The 15328-nt window shown below is 43.5% G+C and overlaps 1 protein-coding gene across 1 annotated transcript; it reads right to left on the bottom strand.

The window, feature by feature from the left end:
* Positions 1–8503: 8503 nt before the first annotated feature.
* Positions 8504–12018, bottom strand: LOC119646589 (juvenile hormone epoxide hydrolase 1-like). Its single transcript, XM_038047082.1, has 3 exons — positions 11586–12018; positions 11307–11506; positions 8504–9550 (listed from the first exon to the last, which is right to left on the bottom strand). Exons 1-3 carry the CDS (start codon positions 11778–11780, stop codon positions 8557–8559), a joined length of 1389 nt encoding a protein of 462 aa, XP_037903010.1. The 5' UTR covers positions 11781–12018; the 3' UTR covers positions 8504–8556.
* Positions 12019–15328: the final 3310 nt, after the last annotated feature.

Raw genomic sequence — 15328 nt, 5'->3', positions numbered from 1 at the left:
GCTGAGCGGTATGGTATTTGCATACCGTAGCCCTCCCACGTTCGGTATTATTCTTTCCAGAGCCATACTCATCGTGGATATTGCATGTGTTGTTTAAAACTTAACTTCGTATCTATCATCATTCCCAAGTAGTTGATGGTCGGCTTGGAAGTGATGATGTGATTGTCTATTCTAATTCGGGCGTAATTTTGTTTCTAGTGCTTTGTGATGAGCACCGCTTCCGTCCTTTTCCCCCACAAGTGCCAGTCCACCATTCTCTAGCCAGGCCTTAACAGCACTGATTGCTTCGCTAGAGTGTAACTCAGCTTTCTCTAGATGCTTTGCGACGATAGCTAATGCTATATCATAGGCATAACCTACCACCATGACTTCCTCCAGAAGGTTCACTACACCATTATGTATGATGTTCCACATCATCATCATCATCAACGGCGCAACAACCGGTATCCGGTCTAGGCCTGCCTTAATAAGGAACTCCAGACATCCCGGTTTTGCGCCGAGGTCCACCAATTCGATATCCCTAAAAGCTGTCTGGCGTCCTGACCCACGCCATCGCTCCATCTGAGGCAGGGTCTGCCTCGTCTTCTTTTTCTACCATAGATATTGCCCTTATAGACTTTCCGGGCGGGATCATCCTCATCCATACGGATTAAGTGACCCGCCCACCGTAACCTATTGAGCCGGATTTTATCCACAACCGAACGGACATGGTATCGCTCATAGATTTCGTCATTGTGTAGGCTACGGAATCGTCCATCCTCATGTAGGGGGCCAAAAATTCTTCGGAGGATTCTTCTCTCGAACGCGGCCAAGAGTTCGCAATTTTTCTTGCTAAGAACCCAAGTTTCCGAGGAATACATGAGGACTGGCAAGATCATAGTCTTGTACAGTAAGAGCTGAGATGTTCCACAGTAGTGGGTTAAGTACGGAGCCCTGTAGCACACCCGCGGAGACAACGTACTCCTTGGGTCCATCATCGGTGTCATACCAGGGCGTTCGTTCTCGCAGGTACTTATTGACAATAGCTGCGAGATAGGTGGGAACAACAATCATGGCCAGGCACTTCCATATAAGGTTCCAATTGGCCGAAATAAATGCCACTCTTCACGTCCAGCATCACCACCACGCAATATTTGCAGGTACTGCCCTTCCGTAAATTTCATTTTCGGCCAAGCCAATAATCATTTGATGGTCTCAATGGTTGATCTGGCTTTACTGCCCATCTGAAGGACCTCCCTGGCTCCCGACGATCGGAAGTAATCTATTGTAAATTACTCGCTCCAGCATTTTCTCCATAATGTCTAGAAAACATATGGGTCTATAAGCGGATGATTCGCCTGGAGGTTTACCTGCCTTAGGCAGTACCAACTTCTGCCGCTTCCATGCTGTAAGGTATTATCCCCTCGGACATGGACGCTTCGAATAATTCAACGAACATGTCCGGTCTGGATTTTACGGCGAGATTAAGGCTCTGTTCGGTATGCCGTCCAGGCCCGGAACTTTCTTATCACCTATTCTGCTGTAGATCTCCAACAGCTCGTCCGTGGTCACTGCAGGAATTGCCGTCACATTCAGAGTTCTCTAAAATGTGTCAGTGCCCTTCTCTGCTGGATGATTTTCAACAAGAGAAATAGGGCACCCATTCTGTGGGGATGACCGCCCTCTCAAGGATTTACATTCGCTTTCGAGCCGAGCTACTTAAAGTATTTCCTCTTAATAAACTAAAACGCTTTTCCGACTACAATATATTTTTATTACTCGAATTTACGTACTTCGGGAGCTACTTACTCCCTTCTTCAGTATTTTAGCTACTAAATCATTGGGAAGTTTATCTGTTTGATGATGATATTATGCTTTTTGCGTTAATGGCCACCAAATAGCAGTAATTAGTGGGTGGAGCGGTTCCTACATTTGTAGGCAGATTTTTTAATAAGTTTCGATGCACAGTCCCCTCGTCTGTGTTCATCACTTCTTCGCAATATTTCCTATTTCACCATACCTTCTGCATCGATCGGAACGATCTATACCGCTGGTGCATGCCTTTACAAGTGTCCAAGCATGAGGAAAATGAAGCACCCCTTCATTGAAACCTGCTCTCACAGGCAGCAGACATCAAATTCGAAACCTTCCGGCCGACAATAATTTCTGCGCTGACCCCACTGGTAGTCACATTGCGGTGTTTGAGTATGGCTTTTCTCACACTCACGATGGAATCTTCTTCCAGTTCTTCCAACTTAAATTGTTCTTTTAACGCAGTTCATATTTCTTCTCTGGATGTAACTTCGTCAAGATCCTTGCACTGAATGTAGATATCATGCTTTGAGCCCGAACTGTGACATTCTCCCCAAGTGAGTTCTTCACTTCGGTGCGAAAGCCGTCGGTTTTGCCCAAGCTGAATTTTTTAGCTAAAATATGAGATCGCTTTTCTGAGTCCTTCGAAACTTCCTGACATTTCCACGAAGATCTTTTAAGTCGAGGTCAAATTTCACCTTTAATAGAATCTCCGCGTAAGACAAATTGCCCTTACTGGAGATAACGATTGCCTCTGGGTGAGTTTGCACTTTTGCTTTCTTCTTCGCCTTTTTATTAACGACCTTCGCTTGCTGACGCTTACACTTGGGCACAGGCTTTTTACCTTCCGTGATTTTAGTTCCATTCTTCGGAACTGCTTTTGTATTTTTTTCCTTTAGGTGCCTGCTGATTCCTTAGAAAATCACCGTCTTTCTCCCAAATTTTTTTCTCTGCTAGCAGGTCGCTAACACTACAGTTCGATGTCACTTGGGTCACTGTTGGAATGGCAGGTTTCACCTCTCCTTGGGACCTTTTCTACCCTCCTGCAACCCTAATGATGAACTCGAGCAGCTCAATTATTTTTGTTCCAAGCTGCTTGAAAGCTAGTTTCTCCGGACCAGGTTTTTTCTCTATGAGTCTTGGTCAGATTATTCCTTCTAAACGCATCTCCCCCGTAGCATTTAACGTGCTTTCCTGTGTTTTATATTTTATCGTCTTTGACGTTGGTGGAGGTCGGAGAATTGAGGAGCTTCTCCTGAATGGGTCAATTTCTTGCTCTCGAAGTACTTCTTGTAGTCGTCTCTCTTGGGCAAATGCGATGAGTGTCGAAACCGTCTTAGTCGGCAGCGATTTCCTTTCAATCCTTCACTTTTTGCCTTCGTAATTGGTGTTCTTGGCAAGGTCTTGCTTCGCTTCAACACCTCCTTCTCCAACTCTAAATCACTTGGAGCATTAGATGCCACGGTGGTCAAGTTGTCCACCACAGAGGCACTGCCGTCGAGGGATATTGACATCCGGAAGTCCGCTTGCTCACTCCCAAAAACCGTCGGTACCGGGATTCTGAACCGGTGCACCGTAAGTTTCCTCCTTCTCTCTTGTTTCATATTAGTTTTATTTTCAGGGTATCATTCCCATAGCCATTTTGGTCCAGCCACCAGAGATGAGCAAACACTAGCCCATGCACAGTTCGAAAAGAAAAGTACATGATCACATATTCACAATTCGCCAAGCGGGGGGGGGGGGGGTGATGGGAGATCTGGCCACTCCTCACAGGTCCGTCTATCTGTCTATCACACTCATTTTTCTTGGAAACGGTTACAGCGATTGTTACCAAATTTGATGGAAAGGTTAAAACTGTGAAGCTCACGCATACAGTGAGTTACATCATTCTATGTCGAATTTCAAAAGGGTGGTCCCCAAACATGCAAAGAGGGGATTTTATTTGTCGGTAAATAACCGGTTGTGGGACGCAAAATATCATTGTACATACTATCTATTCGCGGGTAGCCTAAAATATAAAGAAACGGATTAATACTGATAAGAAAGATCAAGGAGTCTACCTATGAGAAAGCATACTTTGGAGCCAAGCGTACTGAAGGTCACAACATAATCAAATCCGCTAGGGTTCTTACAGAACCAAACCAAAAAACAATTTTAAAGCTGAATTAAGAAGTCATTATTGTTATCAAAGGGATTTCACCTACGTCCTGCAGAACTGTATTCCTCTTCGATAGTATATTGCGCTCTCGACAGTAGTGGCAATTAGTCCCCAAAACTAGCCTTTCAGATGTATTTCGCTGCTAAACATAAGTATTGGGCAGTTTCCCTACAGTGCCCTGCATGTAAACTCACTGTAATCCTAAGGCACTTTTTGGATACGTTTAAACAATCTTCCAAGTGGTTTGGTTCATATGTCCTCAGGCACGTCCTGGCTTGTTCCATCCTTGCTAAGTTCGGCCAATATTACTACCCAAATTGATCTTCCACTTGAAAGCTTCTGGTCTACAGAGCGGCATTTCTCCTCTACTACTAGCCTATCTTGTGTTTCATTCCCTTTTATTCCAATGGGGCGCAGAATTTACAATATCCAAACGGTAGCATTGAGTTTATAAAGCACTCTCGGTTAGAATGGCAATAGTACATTTTCTGTGACGTATACCGGTGTGCCCGTTCCTTAGCTAGCTCTTCCAGAAGTTCATCGAGTAGAATGTTCCATATTAGAAGCGATGGCCCCGATATTATAACCATGGTATTAGTTTCTATTGATTGAGCTTACATATCTACTGGAATCTTGTCAATCGAGGAGAGAAGAATCTGTTATCGAAATCACCTAAAGTGTCAAAAAACACTTACAGACTTACTTAGAATATCCATTCTAATGTACTTAGATGCAGACTGTACTGGGAGAGAAGGCTCTTGTTTCTAGTCTAGAGCCTATGTGCTCCCTAGAAGAGGTCGAAGTGGAATAGGCTATAAAGCGTGAATGCCGAAAGATAACCAATGCCCGGATAGGTATCACCTCTGTAAATGCTTGAGGCCAAAAACTCGACGTGGTGGAAGTCCCCGAGCAAAATACGAGAAAACTCCTCAGCAGCGGGAAAAACATGCGAATGCATCGAATGCGGATAGTCCCCATTAAGTGCTATAAGTGTCTGGACTATGGTCACACGCCAGCAGCTTGCAAAGAAAGCGCTAGGGAGCGAATGGTTTGATACACATTTTACAAGTTAACACGCACAGGAGTGCAACCGCTCACCAGTTGCTAGCACAGTTCACTGCGGATGTAAAGGCTGATCAGCGAGCAATACCCAAACAAAGACCCGACTTCAAGGCATCCCGACTTATCGTGTACCGCTGCCATCTGGGCTCGGCACGACGTTCGACTTCGTGTTTTTTCCCAAGGTGGAGGGAATGGCTTTCTATGAATTCGTTGTTTAGGGATAAGGTTTTTTAGTGTTTATCTGACGCCGAACGAACGCCGGATTTTAGGCACCGGCTTAATGCTCTGGAGGACGCCGTTTCGGGCACGAAGGAGGAAAACGGATTTTGAAAATTTTGGCGAGAACCAGCCTCGTAGTTTTAAACACCGGGTCCACGCCAACGACTCGGCGCCTAGGCTGCAAAGGAAGCATCCCTAAGCTCCGCCGTTTGGCACAGCGTTTATACGCCAACGAGGATGCATGCGCCATAGGAGCAGAGTATAGACCAGCAGAAAGGATACTCCGCAGCGCGATAAATAAAAGCAAAGCTCCCGACTGGCAGAACCTGATCGACGAGGTAAATGAGGGCTCGTGAGGAGTTGGCTATAAGCCTGTCGGCGGGAAAATCGACGCTCTGCTGAAGCCCTGCATACTAAATACCGATGGACCGCATTGTTCGGGCATTATTCTCCAGACATCATATAGGGTTGATGTCAATAGTGCGGAAAGTTTCGAGGATTGCCCCTTTTCATAATGAGAGAGCTCGAAGAAGCGGTTCTCACTATAAAAAACAAGAAATCGCCAGGTCCTGATTTTATACCAGCGAAAATTTACAAACTGATGTTCCGCCAACGGGCAGACTTGTTGCTTGGGGCATTCAACGCGTGTCTGAATGAGGGCATATTTCCTTGTGATGGGAAGGTAGCCACACTCGCGCTGATCCGCAAGGGAAAAGACAAGCTGTTATTTGCATGCCGACCGCAGTATAAGCTTGACACGGCCGGAAAAGTGCTCGAAAAGCTCATCAGGAGTAGACTCACTGAATCGATCCACGCTACCGGGGACTTATCCCCAAAGCAGATCGGGTTCAGGGAGTTCCACATGCTGTTATGGAGGTCGTGGATGCTGTTCATCGAGCCGATGCACACAGCCACTGATGTCCACGCTCGATGTCAGAAATGCCTTCAATTCCGTACGATGGACAAATATGTTAGGCACATTAGGAAACTCATTTAACGTGCCAAGCTATCTCTTGCGGATATTGAGGGATTATCTGAAAGCTCCCTACTCTATGAGACGCTAGAGGGCCAGAGGAGAATGGAAATAATGTCGGGAGCACAGTTAGATACTAGACAGCTACCTCACTCCCCCTTGCCCCTCAAGGGGGGAAATCAGTGCGAATACACACGATTTCAAATTGTTTTGCCCTTGAGGATGAGCGAGATGTACCGAAAACCCGATCAGCTGTGTTTGACATACCGCCCGGACTTGCCAATGTATTGGTGAGATTGGCAAGTTTTTGCTTATGTATAAGTGACTACGGGAAACAACTTTTTGCTATATGGGTGAGCACGCCGTGGTACCAGAATAGCAAAAGCTCACCGATCTCTCTCTTACCAATACGATTTGACCAAGATTATGCCTTTTCCTTGTTTAGCGTCTCTGATGTGTATAGATAAGCTCCTGCAAGCACATTTGCAAGTGGGGTCATTTTTGTCAGGGTACTGCCTATAGTAGATCTACTGTGGTCGGGAGTAGCACACGGATCTATTTTAGGGCTGGACCTCTAGAACGCTTCCTATGATAGTTTGTTGAGACTCGATAGCCCGAGTCGCGCTTGGTCGGTTATGCAGACTACATTGCGGTGCTTGGTTCCGAACAAACTATTGAACAGGCGCAAAGCAGGCTTGGCATATTGATGTGACGAGTAAGCGAATGAATTACTGCTCATGGTTTCAGCCTTACACTGAAAAAAACCGAACTAGTCATCTAGACGAGAAACAGAATTCCGACCCTGAGTCCCAAATCGATCGGGGAGTTGGCTATAGAATCAAAGCCAACGGTTGAATACCTTGCTTTAATGCCCGACTCGAAAAGAGCTTCTTCGGGCAAATGAAAGCAGCAGCGGAGTCTCGGCCTTCAGTCGGCTAATGGCGAATGTTGGGGGCCCTATATCTACTAGGAGACGTCTTCTTATGAGAACAACGCAATCAGTTCTGCTCGATGGCGCGGAGGTGTGGGCTCATGCCCATGACACAAACGCCTTGCTCAAGTGCAGAGATGAGGAGCTTTACGACCGATGTCTGCTTATCGCACTGTTTCAGAACCGGCCGTGATGGTAATCGCAGGAGTGATACCCATTGCTCTCCTTACCAAGGAGTGTAAAGCTGCCTACAGCTGTACCGCGGGGGAAAAATTAAGAGAGATGGTTGGCCGTGAAGAACGACAACGCACTCTTATCGAGTGGCAACTTTCTTTGCAAAATGAGTCAAGAAGCAGATGGACTGCGCGTCTCATCAGCAATTTAGACCCGTGGCTGAACCGAAGGCATAGTGAGATTGATTACTTCCTTACCCAACTTCTAAGCGGGCGTGGAGGTTTTCAGTCTTACCTACACAGGATTGGGAGGGCGCGATCTTCTGATTGTCTGTTCTGAAACACTAAGTCCTGCGGCATGTTCCGACCAGGTGTAATCACCCCACTATGGGCTAATGAATGCCTAGTTTGTAGGGCATCTTTTAGTGTATTTTGAACAGGCGTTCTCGGGGGTGATGTATTTCTTTTAAATACCTCTTTCTCCAGGCTACTTGTGATATTCGATGCAACGGTGGCCAAGTAATCCACCACCGAGGCACTGCAGTCGAGGGATAACGACGGCCGGGAGCCTACTTGCCCACTACCAAAAGTCGCCGGTACTGGGGTTCCGAGTCTTTGCACTATAATTTTTTCTCTCCTTTCTTCTTCCATATTGGTTTCTTGTTCTGGGTGTCTTTCCCATTGCTATTTTTGTCCACGGGTGGGTGCTTTTCTCCCACCTACCCGACTTGCGCATAAACATGTCCATGCACGTACACCTCCAAGTGCGTACATATGCATATTCCTACGCATCCACCGAGCATTCCCTTATCCAAACGAAAGGACGCGCCTGATGGGAGATCTGGCAACTCCGCACAGGCTGTCTGTCTATCAATCACACGTATTTTTCTCGGAGATGGTTATAGCGATTGACACCAAATTTGGTCGAATTTAAAGGTGGGTGTGAAACTTTATTCATCAAATATTATCATGTGGGGTATCAAATGAAAGGTCTCAGTTAGTACTTTCCGACGCCTAGTTTTGACATTTGTTAGAAATGTGGAAAGTGCGGGGGATTGAAATTGATCATTTCTTTACCGGGTCTATTCTCAGAAACGACTTGTTTTTATTTCATGCCGAAAGTTATCATTACCCAAGCCTTGAAAAGTGACCTTACTTAGTCATATCCACAGACAAATATGTAGGCAAAAAATTAAAAGATACGCAAAGCAAAAACTTTATTCATGAGTACAAAAGCACTTTTGAAAATTTATAAATTATTTAATTTAACAACTTTTTCTACAAATTCGATGAAATCTTTATACAGTACTTCAGGCAATTCAAAAGCAGCAAAGTGACCACCATCCTTATGATATGTACTATGGATAAGATTCGTGAATTTGTCCTTCAGAGTCCAGTCCAAACCATGGGCTAAATCATGTTTGAAACGGGCACACCCTGTTGGAACATTGGTTTGAACACGTTCCATTTGAAGTGAGAAAACACGCGCATTGAAGGTCTCTGAATAAAGTCGTTGAGATGTTGTGATTGAGTTTGTCAAATAATAGATCATAATATTATCCAGTAAAGCTTCCAAAGTGAACTTTTTCTCCAAACCTCCATCACTTAGTTTCCTGTAGTCTTTGTTTGTCCATGTCGAAAATTTCTCTAAAATATAAGCAGCCAACCCGACGGGGTTATTCGTTAATGCTGCTCCAATTGTATCTGGTTTCGTAGATTGGATATGCATATATCCGCTTTCCTCAAGTAGAAACTTGAACTTTTCCGATTGTGGGAAGAAAAAATCCTCATATCCCTCCGGAACGAATAGTTTTGGATAATAACTTGCAATTGTGGTCTTGATCATTGAAAGGAGTCCATTAGACCAACATATGTTGGAGTGATATCCTGAAACTGCATCTGGAAATAGTGTAGCAATATTTGATCCAATAATTGCACCCCAGTCGCCTCCTTGAATGAAGAATTTCTTGTAGCCTAAACGGAACATTAGATTGCGGAATATCACAGCTATTTCAGTTGCACTAAGCCCTGGCTTAGCTGAACCCTGCGACCAACCATATCCTGGTAAACTTGGAACGACGACTTCAAAAGCGTATTCGCTATCGGCGTTGTTAACTAGTAGAGGTATCATATCGTAAAATTCTCGTACAGAACCAGGCCATCCATGGAGAAGCAGAACTGGGTAAACTTTCTTTCCTTTTGGTGGACTATCATATCGTGTGTGGATGTAATGGATGCGCAATCTGAAAAATGAATAATTCAGATAGTTAGAGTGAATATGCTACATGCTACATGATATTTGTCATAATAAAATCTTGATGCAGTTATTCAAATTTAAAAAGATTGCTCTTAGTCCATCGAGAGGGAGATGTTTTCTCCCGGGGTCGGAATGTTTTCGTGGCTGCGGGTCCAGTTGATTCTCCTTGATTAGAGTGACAGAACCAGAGCCATTTTACCAAAGTCCGATCATAAAGCAAACAGATGTCATGTTTTGAGGAAAGATGTCATTGTCCATTGGATTCCTCCATGTCATCCGGGCAAGGCATCATGATAGCAAGAAGAAATAATATCGATGACATGATGCAACCCTGGCAAACTCCGCTTTGGACCTTAAAATCCTTCGGGATTTTACCTCGGTGCAGCATGTGACATTTGCGCAATCACATGTTGCTCTGATAATATGCCCCTCCTGCGTAGAGCACTTCAAATACATTCACTGTTCACACTACCTAAACTCCACGCACTATTTCAAAATGATCCATAAGGTATTGATGTGATCAATGCAGAAGGACCCGGAGCAGAAACTAGCCTGCTCTCTCTTTAATACGTTTCCAGAATTATTTAAGTTATTATCTTTGAGACGGCAAAGAGCACACAGATGCTCCTCCAATCGTCACACTCAAAACGAGTGCCCTTTTTTATCATCTTAACGATCATTCACTTCTTCCCAGATTCCTAAGATTTCCGTGCGAGTGGAAGTAGCAGATCTGCAATAACTACAAGTGTACCGATGAATAACTCTGTGCGAAGACCATCAATCCCAGCGGCTTTTCTCCGTTTGAGTGCACTAATGGCCGAAATGATTTCCCTTCTGCTTGGAAGAACAGTCCCTTTCCACATGCTACGATGACTGGTCATTTTATCTACAAGAGCAGGAGACTTACCGGATGTGATACCGTTAAGAACCATGGTGAAGTGTTCTTTCAACCTAATCAGCTCCTCATCATGGTGGATGAGAAGCCGGCCGCTCCACAGAACCATCCAAGTTTTTACGACTATATGCAAGCTCCGTCGTGAAATCATTGCGATCTGCGGCATCTTTCAATTCCTTGGCCAACGCAATAGCACACTACGCTGAACTTCTCGAAATTTAGCTCGTCGTTAGCAGTCAGCCAGATCTTATGATGACCCTTGAGAGCAAGATAGCTTTCCCAATGTCGAGCGACAATTAAATCATACAAGCGGTCGATGTTGATCCTAAGTGGTCTCAGCTCCCCAGCCCTGCGAGAAGTGGCGGAAGCAACACGCAAATGAACGTAAGCGACCATCAGATGATAATCTCTTTCGAAGTCGATCTCAATGCCTTCTCTGTGACGCACATCCACAAGACCACTCCTAAGTCTACTGCTGGTCGCGAAGTGGTCGATCTGATTGCTCATACGGTGTCAGTCAGTTAAAACTCAACTGACCTCATGACCGGCTCTCTGCGTTCGAACAATGTACTACCAATGACGAGACGATGGAATGACCAGGCGTTGTCAAGGAGCGTGTGTACATTCCAGAAGCCGATCATAGTCCGTTTTCGATAGCTAAAGATCTTCGACTTGAAGTCAGTCTCTATCCGAGGCGTTGTGGACGTTTCGATAGCAATAAAGTTTCAACTGATGTCCCTTTTAGTCGCCTCTTACGAAAAACAGGGGAGACTTTAAGTGTATTCTTAAGCCCCTCCGTTAAAACGCACTAAATGAACTACCTATTTGGATATAAATAGTTGCTTACCCTTGAATATTGGTTGTAAAATGAGGCCATTTTCTCAAAAAGAGCTCGCGCTTCCTCCACTTAGGCAGGTACTCATCACGCCAATACTTTATGACCTTTTGCAAGTAGACTGTGTTGAATCCATATTCAAACCCAATACCTTCAAGTGGTGCTTGGAATTCGAATGTTCTATTCAAATCTTTTCTCAAAGTATCGATCACCTGGAATTGGTTAGAATAGTATTATAGTCCACTTTGTCCATCCACTATTATCACTAGTTTTATAACTCAAGGTACTTACCTCATCTGGAAAGAAGAATTTGTTTTCCACCACTTCCGTGTTCTCCTTGTAATTTGACTTCTTGCCTGGTCCCCAATATTCATCTAGGTCTAATGTAGGAGCGTCTATTGGTTTGGTTAATTCCCTGAACTTGTATACTGAGAATGCAACAAACACTACAAATGCTGCTAGAGTCGCCCGGCATAGGAACCCCATTATAGACCCGGATCGCTATGAACTTGCCACAGTGAAAGAATCTAACTTAATGACTCTCTATTCGAAAAGAATAGTGTAATCATGCTGATACGAAAAAACGCAAAGCTAGCATGAGGAAGTGAAACAAGAAAATACGGCGCCCAACGTTTTGATTGTCGAAATTCATAAAGTTACCACCAAGTTCAAGTTTAAATATAATATTTAACTCGCGTTTGAAGCTTTTTGTGACCTTGCGAATCTCAAGTTCTCTATTTTAGATTCAGAGAATAGATCAAGATGCTGGATTTAAGCATTATGTACATGACTCGCAGTTGTCAGTCCTCTACGTATTGGCATTTATGCTGAGCGGTGTAGTGTTTATCTCCGCTGATATGATTAATTTTTATTCGTCGGTAAATTGCCGGCTGTGGGCCGCAGAATAACATTGTACATAGTATCTATTCACGGACAGCCTAAAATATAAAGAAACGGATTAATACTGATAAGAATGGTCAAGGCGTCTCCCAATGAGAAAGCACATTTTTGAGCCACGCGTACTGAAGCAGGTCATAACATGATGAATTCTGTTAGGATTCTGTAAGAAAAAAAGAAATAAATTTTAAAGCTGAATTAAGAAGTCATTATTATTATCGAGGGGATTTGACCTATGCCCTACAGAAATATATTCCAGTAGTATCACTTAGTCCCGTAACCAACCCGAAACTTAGAATCTAGTCTACTTCTAAGTGCTTCAGCATTTCGTCAGGCATTATATAGTCTTTCTGATATATTTCGCTGCTAAGCATAATTATTGGACGGCTTCTCTAGATAGCAGTCAAATCTAAAGTGCCCTGCATGGAGACCCACTGTAATCCTAAGGCACTTTTTGATTTTGTTAATATGTCCTCAGATGGGTTCAGGGCTTGATCCATTCTTGCTCTTCCAATATTACTACCCAAATTGATCTCATTTACTTGAAGAACAGCATTTCTCCTCTATTGCTAACCTAGCTGCGGTTTCATTGCCTTTTATTCCAATGGGACACAGAATTTTCAATATCCAGACTAGAGTATTGAGTTTATCAAAGCACTCACGGTTACAATGGCAATAGTTTATTTCCTAAAGTTTTTGGGGAGAATGAAGCGAGTACATTTTCTATGGCGTTCAAAGACTAGCTTTTCCAGAAATTCATCCAGTAGAATGTTCCATATTAACAGCGATGGCCCCGCTTTGTGGGCAATCATGCATTACATTTAAAACCATGGTATTCGTCTCTATTGATTGAGCCTATCTACCGGAATCTTGCCAATCGAGGAGGGAAGAATCTGTTATCGAAGTCACCTAAAGTGCTACCTCTATTGTTTCAGTCGCATCATATAATACCTACATCAATTAGCACAAGGTAGTTTCACTAAATATTGATTTCTATATGCTAGCTGACCTGAATGTAAAGGAGTATGTGTTAGAATGTTCATTCTACTATAGATGCCCAGAATTGCTGAAATTTGGAGGAATCTTGGGAGAAATTTTGAACGCTTATATCTCTATTAATATTGAGAATTTCGAGAAAAGGAGCTTAATTTGTGATCACTACTATCGGGGGCGGGTCTGAGCTGCAAAATAGTATATAAGGAGAAGATTTCTAGTGAAACCGCTTTCAAAATGGACACATAACTTTTCACCTCTTACCACCTTCAGGGGAAATCTGAAGTGTCTTCTAGATCTCTTAGAAGTAAATCTGGAAAAATGCTTATCTGGGTGATTTTAGTACTTTAAAAGTTGACACTGCCTATCATACTCAAACTTTTGAAAACATTTCTTTCAATAGTCTCCAGTTTTTTTTTTTGTCTATCCTCCTAGCAGATATTAAAGTGTTATTTCTCAGAGTAGTGTAGGATATCGACAAATAGGTGTTGACAAGTAGGTTTACTTTATATTCCTTGTTTTTAGTAAAGGCACCATTTATCTTTTGCGGACAGAGACAGCATATTGTTATGTCCTTTGCTAAGACCGTGAGCAGTCAGGATACTTCTGAAATCTTCTGATCGCATTGTCGTAAATCATGAATCTGTTCATATACCTTAGTCAGTCCCTGATTTGTTTGCTCGGTTAAAAAGTCTGTAAACATCTCTTCTCGACTTAGCTAGGTTCTTATTTGTCCAATTTATATCCCTCCATGAAATGATGCTCTTAATAGGGCAGCTAATATCTAACGTCTAAGTCTTCTACCATTGATTCTCAACGCATTTCGTTTCGCACCACAAAAACAGGTATGGTGTTCCTGAGAAATGGTCCATACGTAAGAACCGCCTAATACAGTTACCTACGGAACACGGTGCATAAAGGAAGTACTTTCATCGTTTCAGACTGGACGGGTCTCCAGACTGTCCCAGTGCCCCGCTTCACCTGGGGATCCATTACCATTACCTGAGATTCACCTATGAAAAAGGGAATTTAAACGATGCCCTCAACGTAATTATCGGACCCCATAAGCTCGTGGAGCAGATGCTGAGGTCAGAAGCAAATTGGAGTGCAGATAGCTCGACGAACACATGACTCAATCGTGCTGGTGTTAATTAATCCTCGCAAAGTAATACTTGTGGTCCCTCGAGGATATGGGCGGCCAAGTGGGGATGGTTTTAATTCTCCACAATGTTGTAACCTGGAGCAACAATGTCCTTTTCCACCTTTATGCATAAAAAAAATCTTGGAAATCTTCTTCTGTATGAGATCTACCCCCAGAGCACTGCAACGAGAGCAGCTCATAGACTAATTCGATTAGATCTATCGGGAAGCAAAAGATGTGAGTGCACAGAATATTGGAAGAGTTAATGGGAGAACTGAATCCAATTTTCGCAATGCCTTCTGATCCTCGAATCCGTATACATCTGCTTGGTAGAGGATATGAAGTTCTTTTGAAACGAAACAGAAGAATACGTGGCAGAATATACTATTTTTTCTGCACTGATGGCTCAAAAACAGAACTGCTTTTTTGAACAGGAGGCTTTCTGTCGAACAAAAATGAGAAATGGGCTTTTCCCTTGGGACAATATGCAACGGCCTTTTAGGCTGAAGTGTATGCGAAACTAAGAGCAGTAAGTGATCGATTGTCGAGCGGTTAAAGGGCAACCAAATCGCAATCTGTATCAACAGCCAGGCTGCATTGAGGGCCTTCAGCAGTCCTTTGATCACCTCGAAAATCATTCAGGAATGTAGAAACCGATTGAACCCTGTTTCTAGATTCAATACGGTACTGGGCATCCGCCAATTGCCGTGTAGAGGGAAATGAAATCTTAGATACTTTTGCAAAAGAAAGTTAAATTTTCCCCATGTCCGAACCAGAACTAGCAATTGGGGTGTCAGTAGCATTGACTAATGCTGGTGTCAAAAACTGGGAACAAAGTTTCCATAATAGTAAGTGGTAGGACCTTAACGCTGCTAAACCCACCAATGTCAGAACCAAACAAACCTACTGTAAAGTTTATCCTGTCGAAAAGCAGGGAGACAGAAGAAGTATTGTGGGCATTCTGACTGGCCATAATTCACTAGCTGGACTAATGTTAAGAATA

Source organism: Hermetia illucens, chromosome 1 (assembly GCF_905115235.1).
Source record: "Hermetia illucens chromosome 1, iHerIll2.2.curated.20191125, whole genome shotgun sequence".
NCBI lineage: Eukaryota > Metazoa > Arthropoda > Insecta > Diptera > Stratiomyidae > Hermetia > Hermetia illucens.
This window is presented reverse-complemented; position numbering and strand designations above follow the sequence as displayed.

Coding starts and splice junctions, on each gene's coding strand:
- LOC119646589 (XM_038047082.1), bottom strand. CDS start 11,780: ATGGGGTTCCTATGCCGGGCGACTCTAGCAGCATTTGTAGTGTTTGTT. Junction 11,507..11,585: donor AATTCTTCTTTCCAGATGAG/GTAAGTACCTTG, acceptor AACCAATTCCAG/GTGATCGATACTTTGAGAAA. Junction 9,551..11,306: donor TTTACAACCAATATTCAAGG/GTAAGCAACTAT, acceptor TTCATTTTTCAG/ATTGCGCATCCATTACATCC.